At 36.6% G+C, this 12,373-nt stretch overlaps 1 protein-coding gene across 1 annotated transcript in view; it reads right to left on the reverse strand.

The window, feature by feature from the left end:
* The window catches only part of LOC145246651 (centrosomal protein of 72 kDa-like), a 78,078-nt gene that overhangs the window by 40,747 nt on the left and 24,958 nt on the right, over window positions 1-12,373 (reverse strand). The window contains exons 6-8 of the mRNA XM_080108355.1: window positions 10,142-10,267; window positions 6,120-6,187; window positions 1,382-1,524 (exon numbers count right to left, since the gene is read on the reverse strand). Coding sequence (XP_079964481.1) covers window positions 1,382-1,524; window positions 6,120-6,187; window positions 10,142-10,267 — 337 coding nt within the window. The remainder of the gene's footprint in view (window positions 1-1,381; window positions 1,525-6,119; window positions 6,188-10,141; window positions 10,268-12,373) is intronic.

Below are 12,373 nucleotides of genomic sequence, written 5' to 3' on the forward strand. Positions count from 1 at the left end.
TTGTTAAAATTATCATAAGTCTTTTATTTATTCTTAAAAAGTTTGTGTCCATGCAAAAGTCAAACGAAAATTAGTCTGAACATAAATTCTCAAAGTTTCTTAAACTGAACATAAATTCTCAAAGTTTCTTAAAAACTTGTTGAGTTGAAATTTATTAATTTTTTTCTGTCATTTTTTACGTTTGTGACTAACTTTAATCTTCTGGTGAAATTTTAAACAAAAATGTGAAAAAAACAAACAAAAAACAAAAAAAATGCTGATGTGCACTTATTTATTAGTTGAAGAATATCGGAGCAAAACACGAAAAAATATGAAAGATAGTCTCTAATTCAGATTTAAAAGGAAAATCTAATGAAGAGGGTTTTTTGTGAAACAAGAAAAAGCAAGTGAAGCTATCCATGGTCCCTGATGAGTGCACAGTGAACGAGGCATTAAAAAAATGACTAAGTTCAGCATTCCCCCCCCCAACCCCACCCATTTAGCCCCAAAAGTCCACAGGGGACGTCAAATCCTGGTGAAAATGAACAAACGGTGCAGTTTAAGGCCTTAACATATATAAATTTGAGTTCTGCACTCTGCAAAAAAAAGAAATGACTAAGTCCATTATTTCCCCCCCCCCATTTAGCCCAAAGAGTCCCCAAGGCCTTAACATATTTAAGTTTGAGTTCAGCACCATACAAAATTGCTAATAAATAGACATACACAGAAAATTTTGGACAAATATGGTAAAATAGTCCCAAAAATGAAGTGTTTTTATTAGCCCTAAAAGAGCCCCTTGGGCACACCTAAGAGTTATTGCGAAGTATAGACAAACAAAATTATATAGAAATCAGTTAGTTACAACTTTTCTGAAAGTTTTATTAAAATCCAAGGCATCAATTTTTTTTTGATAAGCATAAAAGTGTTAATTTTAGCTATTTTAACCCAAAAGGCACCCATGGGGGGGGGGGGACAACTGGAGTTTTCCCAGAAAATTAATTGTTACTTTTTTACTCATATCATGTTTAATGTTTGTGCAAAATTTCAAAAAATTCCAAGGCGTAGTTATTGAGAAACGGACGAACGGGAGACCAAAATCTCTTTAAATAAAATTCATCAAATTAGATTATTAATTAGTTTTATTTGCTAGCAAATGATTATTAGTGATTATTAGTGATTAGTGATTAGTTTATTTTAGCATTAATGCCCTCTCATGATCTCTCTTCAACTTTATCTTCTTCCTCTCTCTCTCTCTCTCTCTCTCTCTCTCTCTCTCTCTCTCTCTCTCTCTCTCTTTCAAGAGAGAATGGGTATTGAGCAACAAACAGCAACATTTTTTTGCGAAGCAATAAATCCTGAATAATAAAATGAAAAACAAAAAAAAGGAAGACGATTTTCTTACCCATTTTTCTGTGATGATGTTTTATATTTAGGAGATAAAATGCTTGTCTGGCCCTCAACGTTGTCTTTGTTGACAGGAAGTGAACGAACAACTTCTGTTGGAACTCTTTGAGAACTTTCTTTATTTAGCACAGCTGACTTGATCTACAGAAAATGATGACAAAAGATTTTTTTTAAATTTAATTAAATCTAAAAAGAAAGTTTTTAAAACAAAGACCTTTTTTGACTTCTAAACTTGCCTGCCTGTACTGCATATGCAGACTAGCTGGAATACACATTCAGGTGGTAAAGTAAATAGAGAAATCAGAAGAATAACTGTCCCAAGGATAGGTAAAATTATTTCTCAAACAGAACAGTTTCATACAACTTTCATGTCACCTTATGCAAATTAAAATCAAGGTGTCAGAGCAAGGTCAGCAACTTAATATTTTTTTCAGAAAACTCCAAACCTTCTCTCTGGATGTAGCACTAATTGAGAAGTATCTCTACTGGTTTGGTCATATACAAGCACAATGGTGGGTTTGTTAATGTTGGGGTAGCATCCCTACAGATTCTGACGATGGACTATTCCTGATGTCATTTCCGGTAAGCAGGTTCTACTTTCCAGTAAATCTAGACCCAAGGTTCAGAGAAAGAGATTCATAACATTACTTGTCCTTCAGTTGAGTGGAGTTCCTACTCCACTCAACTAACATACTTGTGTGTAAATGTCTTCACTGGACCATGTGTAAAATGTTAAATATCCAGTGTAGCAATAAGTCCTGGGAACATGTTTACCAGCAAGAACAGTCGGAAGTAAGTCATACACCATCCACTATGACTATGCAATTTCTACAGCTATGTAGCTCAAAAACAGAGCTATTAAACTTGACATAGTGATATGGGACAAGAAGGAGAAAGGAGCAACCCTAGTTGAAGTTAGTGTCCCTAATGATGCTGGGTTAAACAGAGCTGAGAGGGAAAAGATAATAAAATACCAAGGTCTTATGTATGACATGATAAGAAACTGGAATCTTGGGAAGATCTCTATCATTCCAGTAATTATAGGAGCTACCAAACTCATGAAGAAGAATTCTGAAAATTACCTGTGAACCAAATACAAGAGAAATTCAAATTGCACTTAAAGAGATCTCTTGGTTGGAATACCTGAGTTAGCGGGTAAATGTTGTAGTGGAACTACCTGTGCTACCTATGAATAAACTGATCCATATGCAATAAATACCAGAAAAGGCCATAAGGAGAGAGCTGATATCCGGTGGACCAATCTAGGTTGTTCATTGGCTACACAAACAACTCACACGTTTGTGTGTTCTTGTTAATATATTTTGCTACTCTATTCACATGTTCTGTTTTACTTGTTACCCTTTAAACAGGGTTATAACAGTAGCGATGAGTTCCAAAGAACTCACGAAGAACCCGAGTTTAAAATCTGAGTTTAAATCTGAATTTAAAATCGGAGTTTAAAACCTAAGTTTAAACACAGAGTCTAAAACCCGAGTTTAAACACGAAGGAAACCCGAGTTTAAACACCGAGTTTAAAACCAGAGTTTAAACATGAAGGAAACCCGAGTTTAAAACCAGAGTTTAAACACCGAGTTTAAATACTGATGAATGAAGGTTCCAGAATGCGCAAAACAACAATTTCATATTGAAAAGAAAAAAAAAACAAAAAAACAATGAAACAACATCGAGAAGATAATCACAGATGCACACACAGACATATACTGGGGATATAATCAGATTTAATGTTGAAACAACTCAGAGAAATCTATATATCCATATTTTTTCATTTTAATATACTTTCAAACAAACGTTTCTGCTAAGTAAGAAAAAAATATATATATTATAGTCTTGATCCACTTACATAATTGTTAAAAAATTTTTCTTCCATCATGAGTATCACGTTTAATTCTGTATACTCACTATTCCATAGCTAGCTATAACATATACTGATCCATTGGGTCACAGGTAGTCTAGTTATAATTAATAATCTATATATATAAAAAGCAAAAGTGGCACGCGCGTTTTTGTATGTCCAAGAAAGGCTTTTTTTTCAGGGGGGGGGGTTCACGAGAGGGTTGCTATTTTTTAGAACTTTTTATATACTCCCTAGATTCTAATATCTACGATCTGTGAACAGACGTCATATCTACATTTATTTACATCGACTTTTAAAAAATTCATGTTATTCCATCCTTTCGCGTGTGTTTGTTCATCTTTTTCATAGAAATAAAGCGAAACTCAACGAAGCAAAGCCGTTAGCGGCCTTTCGTGCTAGGACATCTTGAAAGCAATTACCTTTGGTCAGTGTGAGGGAAACCCTTCATATCAGACAATTGCTATTCATTTGAGAGTTTCCCCTTTTTGGAGGAGCCTGGTTTCCCGAACAACGTGGGAAACATATAAATCAAACGGCAGAAAGTTGAACTGGCCTTCAGCCAACATTCATTTCTTCACCTGCGTGAACTCATTCACTTAGCAAGTGAACTTTTTGATTGACATCGCTAAATTTGAACGCTTTTCACTTCTTATGGTTTCATAGCGTAGCAGTAAGATGTCACGTTCTTTAACTTTCTTTTCCACCTTTGTGTCACGGGTTCAAGCCTACCTACCTACCTACTAACACTTTTTTTCTTTTACACCTTCAAACACCCGGGCAATGCCAGGTACTCCCACTAGTCTAATATATAAAGGGAAAAATGTGCGCAAAAGTTTGTGTATGTCCATGAAAGGCTTCTCGCATCAGTTAGATTCTGCAAGTTTCCACATACTTCCCAGATCATAATATCTCGCATTCGCAAACGGACATTGTCTCTTATCATTTTTTGATCGAGTTAAACAAAATTCCTACCGTGCCGTTGTCTCCAGTGTTTGTTTGTCTTTTCATATAAATAAAGCAAAACTATAGGAATGCAACCGCCTGGCCTTCCGGCCAGGTAGTATCTGTTCTGTTATTAGTCCTTGGTCAATGTCGGAGAAACCCTTCATACTGAGACAATTACTATTTATTTGGATACTGCCAAAGTGCCCCCTTTTTGGAGAAGCTGGTTTTCCTCCTACATTAAACTAATTTGCTTTTGTGGGAGGTTTAGAAGTAACGCCATTTCTGCAAGTCATCTTTTGATTGACTACGTTAAATTTGAATGCCTTAGACTTCCAGTCGCATCACAGAGTAGCGGTAAGACGTTAGATTTTCTTTTACTTTCTTTGCCGATTTTCCATCATGGGTTCGAGCCTGCCTACCTACTGCCACTTTTTTTTTTTACACCTCCAAACAATCGGGCAATGCTAGGCACTCAGACTAATCTATATATATAAAAGCAAGTTACAAACGGGGGTCGCGTGTGTATTTAATTTGCCCGACTTTCACATGCTATTTTTTCCAGATTTTTCGATCACCGCGTTTCTTTCGCTTTTCAGTATAAAAAAGCGAATGATGGGGCGGGAGGGAAACAGAAACTGGCTTGCAGCGCAAAACGCGTCAAGGTCAAACATCACGCGACTTAACTTTCGAGCACCTGTTAATTTCACTTTATAAACGATAAATTAACACAGCTTTCACTTCCTCTCCCCTTGTGACCGAGATGGTTAGGTGTATGGGTTTTTTCCCTTTCGTTTCCACCTTTGCATCAAGGCTTCGGGTTCAAGACTACCTTTTTCTTTTACACCTCCAAACACCCGACCAACATTTTTTTTTAAACAGGGTTGTTTTGACCTCCTCCCTCCCCCCAACACACACACCTCAAAACACCCAGGCAACGTTGGGTACCCCCCCTGCTAGTCTATATGTATAAAGGGAAAATGTGTGTGCGTGTGTGCTTGTATGTCTGCCAAAAACTTTCAACACATACGACGGATCCTCACGAGACCAGTATCGTTTTCAAGCTCGACATCTCGGACGACAAGTATTGAAAAATGAGCTAAAAACATTAATTCCTTCACCCTCAACTCAACAGTTTTCTACAAGGAGGGGGTCGGTTTTTCTGCTGACATTTTTGCAAGTCATCATCTCCTTTCGATTGACTAGCCTTAATTTCCACGTTCGCGACTTCCGGTCTGCCATGGACGCATCAGCAAAGATGTGACATCTTTTTTTTCACCTTCTTTTCTTACTTCGCGTTACAGGTTCGAGCCTGCCTGCCTACCACAACTTTTGTTTTTTTGTTGTTTTTTTTTCTTTTAACACCTCTTTCCACTAAAACTGCCTACTGTTTTGATTCTACTACTTTTTGGGGCTTCCTTACTCGACACGCCCGGGCAACACTGGGTACCCCCACTAGTTGAGAATAATTATCATCCGTAGTGCTACTACATAGGTTTCTACACTTAATATGCACACTGTTATAAAAGTTATTCTGGGAGGATCCTTCGATCTGATATTATGGCTTCCTTTATAGACTTCACGTCTTCAAAATCTTGAGTTTAGGGGAAAAGAAAAAAATCACATGCAGAGCACTATCAGGTGAATAAGGAAACTGCTAAATTCGCAGGACATTGTGAACAGATGAACTACCTTGGTGGAAAAGAGGAGATATAAAGAAAAACGAAAAACACAAAAAAAATGCAATCATTGCAGAAAGATAACCATATACTTGCAAGATATCATGTTAGATATTAACACAATCTATTTATCACTCTTTCACCCATAGCTCACGCAGCACAATTCGTCCTGTTACTTTTCAGACAAACTTTGTTTTTATCTCTACTAAGTTTCTAATGGAGTAAATAAAAACAAATACCTTAGAAGCATCTTGATCGGTCAGTGCATCGTTCTGTGCTTTTTCATTTAAACCAATTTGTCTCAGAGCTAGAATTTTAAAAAAATGTTTTACATTCAGAAATAATAAAAATCATGATGAGGAAGAGGATAGAAGGACTGAGAAAAGAAAGCACTAACTAGACCTTCACTGGATGAGTGTGAAGAGTTCTGGGCCTTGGGGAATCTTATGGCCACTCAAATTCCAGTGAAGACTAATGGTCATTGCCAGTGAGAAATCAATGGTAAGCAACTCTTGTGATAATGCAAATTCATTTGTAAAGGTTATCGAAAAAGGTGGAGAGTACTGGAAATCTGAGGAGACTTGTAACCCAAACACCAGGGAACACTACCGGTTATTAGCAGTAAGCAATCTCCAATAATGACCTTTGTGAAAACTCTTAGTAATTACAAGTAGTAGTAGTAATAATAATAATAATAATAATATATACTTTCTCTTTTTTATTTCATTTTACTACAGTCAAGGAGTCACACTTTCTAAGGCTAACACTTAATGTCCATATGCGATACATAGATATTCGAATATGCCATTAAAGTTCTCCTTTTACATCTCAAACATTGAGTCAAATTGAAGTTGATAACACAATTTTCTTCTCCCCAATTGACTATTTAAATATGTTATATCTTTCTTATGTTCTCTTTGTTTTACTGGATACTAGGACAAGAATTCATCTAGTCTGGTGGAATATCAGGCTTTGTGTTGCTACTTGAGGTATCATCATTTGGAGTTTATCAGAGTATATTCCATTAAAGTTCTAATAAAACAGTCTCGAGGATGCAACATTGTGGCGATGGACAGAGAGTTGGTTCTGTGATGAATTCACTTTAAAGTAGAAATCAAGAGAAAGGCAATTGGCAATTATGAGGGAAAGGAGCAGGCAACCTTTCTTTGATACAGCAGCTAAAACCATTTAAACTATCTTCTACCTCAAACTGTCTATGCTTGTTAAAAAAAAAACAACTCGTTTACATTAGTCTTGTTAGATAATATAATGGAAGAGAAGTACAAGTTGTCTGCTCTTTAGCTGATCAAATCAGGTGGGGGCAGGCCTCATAGCTGAAAGACGTTATTGTGACTTCCGCTTCTGTCATTCTCTCTTCTCACTTTTTTCTGGGATTTCAAAGCTGACAGAAGTGTTTTTTAATGGCTGATGTTTTTACTGTTGCAGTCACATCTCCCCTCACTGGGGAACTTAAAACAACCACGGTTCACTGCTTTTTTGAGGAAGTATAAGTAATGATGTGAATCATAAGAACAGGTTTTGTTTGTTATTTGAAATTAGTTTATTTTCAGATCGACAAGCATGCATTTTAATCCAAGACTGCAGACTAGAAGAATTAAATTATTAGTACTAAAATTTCATCATCATCATCTTTATCTATATAAAAGTCAAGTATGTCCAAGGATGGAGTACTGCAACCACATTTGGGCAGGAGCTGCAAAAAACAGCCTATCCTGCCCTGACAGAGTATAAAATAGACTTTCTGACTTAGTGGGGGATGCCCTTTTCTCTTCCCTGCAACTTCTCTCCCACAAAAGAGATGTTGCGAGCCTATCTTTGTTTTATCGTTATTTCCATGGCAAGTGCTTGTCTGAGTTCCAATCTCTGGTCCCCCCTTGCAAATCTTTCACAAACAACACCCGTCTAGCTGAAACCACTATCAATAATTTTCCAATTCTTTATCTGCCTAAATCCAAACAAAGATTCCATGAACAAAGCTTCTTTCTTAGAAGTGCATGCCTGTGGAACTCTCTTCCGTTTGCCTGTTTCCCACCTGACTACAGCTTGGATGTCTTCAAGTCCAACATAAACCGCCATCTTAAGTAAGATACTTTATCAAATCTCCATTACTAACGATTACTACGATATTATCCCATTGATTACTGTACACGCAATATCCCTTATCCCCGAGTGGCTTTCGGACCTTAATAAGTGGTGACTTCTATGTAAAAAAAGAAAAAAAAAAAGACACAGAGGTTATTATGCAAGAGTGGTGTCAAATCACAGCAAAGTACCATTTTTTATTTGGCTATCATTCATTCAGATATGTAAACTCTGTTCGTTTCGAAGAAAACTTGTCTAAATTAGTTTCTAAAAAATAACATTAAAAAAACAACATCCAAGCAATGTATAACTTGGATTATCTAAATTATTCAGATTTATGTTCTTATCTTGCGTGTTATTTGCACAACATTTCAGCCAATTTAACCTTCGACCTTCTTCAGGTATATCTTGTTGAACTCGGGAATCTTTTTGCTGAACTTGGGAATCTGCACATGTAATGGAGTTTGGATGTGCATATGGTGGCAACAACAGCAGCAGCAGGTGTACAATACAGCCAATATATATAAATGACTGAGTCATGTGCGAAATGACATCATAGTGAGGAAGAAGTAAAAAAAAGCTTATAAACAGAAAAACGGGAAGGACAGAAATAGGTGTGTTACACACATAACACAAGAGCAACAGAGAAAGATGTGTCCTAAACATGGCTAGAAAAAGACAGAGTACCACATGTTTGACACAGCATAGTCTTGTTAATTACATTGGGTTGTAGCATGAGAAGACTTTTGAACAAGAGACAATGCGTTATTCTAGAAGTACCTGTAAATAAATGTCTGCTGTTTCAACCGAAAAAGTCAAAGTGAGTCGAATTCTTTTCCTTGTTTTTGTTTCCTTGCAACTGTCTGCATACAACATGTGGGTCCTGGGTGTTGACATGTAACGACCAAGTTACACGCAGAATTTCGAACTGAATCCTTTATTTAATCAAATGAGGGTAGCATGCTCCCATTCCATCAGAATAGAAGTCTTAAGTAATTTGCAGTTGTATACAGGGTGGAACGATAAAATCATCATCCTAGAAAAGACAACATGATTCCATTTCCATTTGATGAAACCCGATTTTCTTTTTTCTTGCAGACCATCTACTAGTTGGCCAGTTGTGTACAAATCCCAAGAGCGATAGGAGCCTTCTATCATGTCTGAAAGATCGAAGATATACCGCTGTACAACTTATGTTCTCTACCGATCCAAGTTATGACAACAGGACCATTGCCAGCACCCTCAAAATGCATCACTGGATTGCCACAAATATTGGAGACATGCCCAGCGTGATGAAAACAAAGTTTCCAGCCACATTTATGGACTTTGGTGTGTTTCCAAGTAAGGACCACCTCACATCTTCGGTCAGCTTGAAAGTCAACATTAAAGTGTACCTGGATGTGCTGAAGAGTGTGGTGATCCCCTGGTGCAATCAGCTGACCGCTGGCAGAACATGGATGTGGCAGCAGGACTCAACGCCAGCCCACAAGTTCAAAGAGACCCATGTTTGGCTTCAGAAGGAGTGCTACGATTTTGTACCCATCTCCCACTGGTCCCCTCATTCCCCGACCTGAACCTGCTGGACTACTTTGTTTGGTTATATGTCGAGGACATCACCAATATGACCTACCACAACACCAAAGCCAGCCTGATCGCCCCCCCCCCCATCCGCCCAGCTCCTGCCACCGCTTGTGGAAAAAGCATGCTCCCAGTTCTGGACCCATATTAAGGCAGTGATTGAGGCTGAAGGCAGCTACATTGAATAGATGTCAGCTCTACTACATAATCAAGTTATCTGAATTGATTTTATTAATAAAAGTTTTAAAATGAAGCTGTAGTGTTGTTTTCTTTAGGGTGACACTTTTATCGTTCTACTCTGTACTTAGTATTACCCACACAGTGTATAACTCGCCCACGTGAAGGACAGAAATAGGTGTGTTACACACGTAGCCAACAGAAGCAGGGAAATTGTCACCCTAGAAAAGACAACATGATTCCATTTCCGTTTGATGAAAACCGATTTTCTTTTTTTTCTTGCAGACCATCTACTATTACATTTTTCTAGTTTGAAAAAATAGATTTCTGTTAATCAGCAAAAAATACATATTTCTGATGATTTCATATTTGCATACATGGTTCAAGAAATTGATAATATTACCATCAATAGAATATTCCTCCATGGCAGACTGTCGTGCTGAAGATCCTGTGAGAGGTTTTACTGGCAATTTATCTTTTACTGATTGAGAAATGATATCAAGCACAGCCATTTCATCCATATCTACAGCTGAAAATAAAATCAATAAATAATGAAATGCTTGTCCGCTAATTTTGAACTGAAATTCACATAATTTCAAACTTTTGTCTGAAGAGAAAAAAGAAAGAAAGAAAAAAACGACGAAAATTGATAATTTGGATCATTTGGTTTGGTTGTTTTGTTTTATGGCATATCAACCCTTTTGGGGGTTATTTAATGTCGAATTCAATCATTTTGGAAAAAAAAAAACTTTTTATGCTTCAAGTTCTTTATATCTTTAAATATTTATTCATAGTGTTTGGTTTGATTGTTTTGTTTTATGGCATATCAACCCTTTTCGGGTTCAATCATTTTGACAAAAGATTTTATGCTACGAGTTGTTTATATCTTCAAATATTTATTCATGATGTTTAGTTTGGTTGTTTTGTAGGGATAAATTGTTAGTTTTGTTTTTGGCTTTGTAGAATATGAATGAGTTTTGCAAAGGGAACGGAGAAAGACAATAACATCAATGTTTGGTATATTTTAGGTCCGGAAGCCTGATCTGTATCACCAGATTGGATCATTTAGATTATTCGGGTTGGGATGCTTCATTATGCTTAAATTTAAAATTCTAGGTTGGAGTTGGATGAGAAAGAGCGTAGAAAATGAAAGACAAGCCAATTTTTAATTGTATTGTTTGTCTCCTTATCATTATGTAAAAGCCGTTGTGGATCAGAAGTGTTTAGAGCACGTCCCTTTGCTATGCCAAGTAACAAAATGAACACAGGATAAAAATACTTTGCCTCTTATCTCGAATAAAATATGTGTAGATGTTAGGATTGGCAGCAGCTTCATGAACCTTTTCATTAATTTCTGAACTATTCAGATTAATGGTTTCACTTGAAAAAAGTTTCTTATACAATTCCTGGAAAATCCACCAACTTTTATCATATTCTGAATAAAAGGAAACTGATAATGTATGCTAGATAATATTCTTTCATTCTGTGAATATTATCACAAGGAAAGGTTAAGACGAGGAACAATTTGAGCGATCGTACATTTTGTGTGACAGACGTTTTACTAGATGCAGAGATATAAGATGCTATGTTTGCTTGGTGTTCGGCAATAATATTTGAGTATTCACAAATAAGGTTATAGTCATCCAATCAATGTGGAGAGAAGGGTACATATTTAATGAGGTAGTTATATTAAGTGAAAGATAATCGCACAAAGTAAGGAAATGACAGCACACTTTATTTGACTTCCCTTTCTCCAGATGACAACAACAACAACTCTGCTAGATATATCGCTTTGTTTGCACAACTCTCAATCATCAGCATCACCAATAGCTACAAGTTAGTAACAAATGGATAGCATCAGGGAGGTGAGTGTGGCTAAGTGGTTAATGACACAAACTGATAAGCTGGGTGTGCTAAGTTTGAATTCCACAGAAAACATTTTTACTTAGGGATGTTGGCAACCTTCATATTGGCCCTCCCATAAGTATTCAATGTCTTTCTAAAATGAATTCTAGGTAGAAAGATATCAGGGAAATGAATGTCAACAGTAATGATCCAATTCATATGAAAGGAATGAATGATGATGCTCCTCCTCCTCCACCACCACGACCACCACCACCAACAACAACAACAAGTGTGGAGGATAGAACTGATATATTAATGTCATATTTTATTTTCATGCATAAAACACTTATCAAAATATTCTTGTTTAATTCTTACTACGTGTAACCCGGATATAAGAGACTCGAATATAAGAAAAACGGGTATAAGAGAGATTTTCTCTGGTCCCAAATTAAAGCCTGTGTTAATGTACAGTGTACCCCAGATATAAGAACCTCACATATAAGTGCAACTCGGAAATAAAAGAGCTGCAGGGACCGTAAAAGTCTCTTATATCCGGGTTACACTGTATAATGTAAATACTACAAGTTACTTCATATTTTAACGTCTTTTTATTTGTGCAAATAAATATTGAGTGTAATGTTATTCAATGATAACTGTTCTTTTCTTTATGTTTGTGGTGTCTTGAACCATTTTAATAAGGCAGTGACTGCAGTGTAGCTGTGGCAACTTAATCGTTTGTTTGAGTGTGTGCTCTGAGAAGATTTCCAATTATGAACCTTCTACACAGCAG

The sequence above is a fragment of the Euprymna scolopes genome, chromosome 24 (assembly GCF_053919585.1).
Source record: "Euprymna scolopes isolate OS-2025 chromosome 24, ASM5391958v1, whole genome shotgun sequence".
NCBI classification, from domain to species: Eukaryota; Metazoa; Mollusca; class Cephalopoda; order Sepiida; family Sepiolidae; genus Euprymna; species Euprymna scolopes.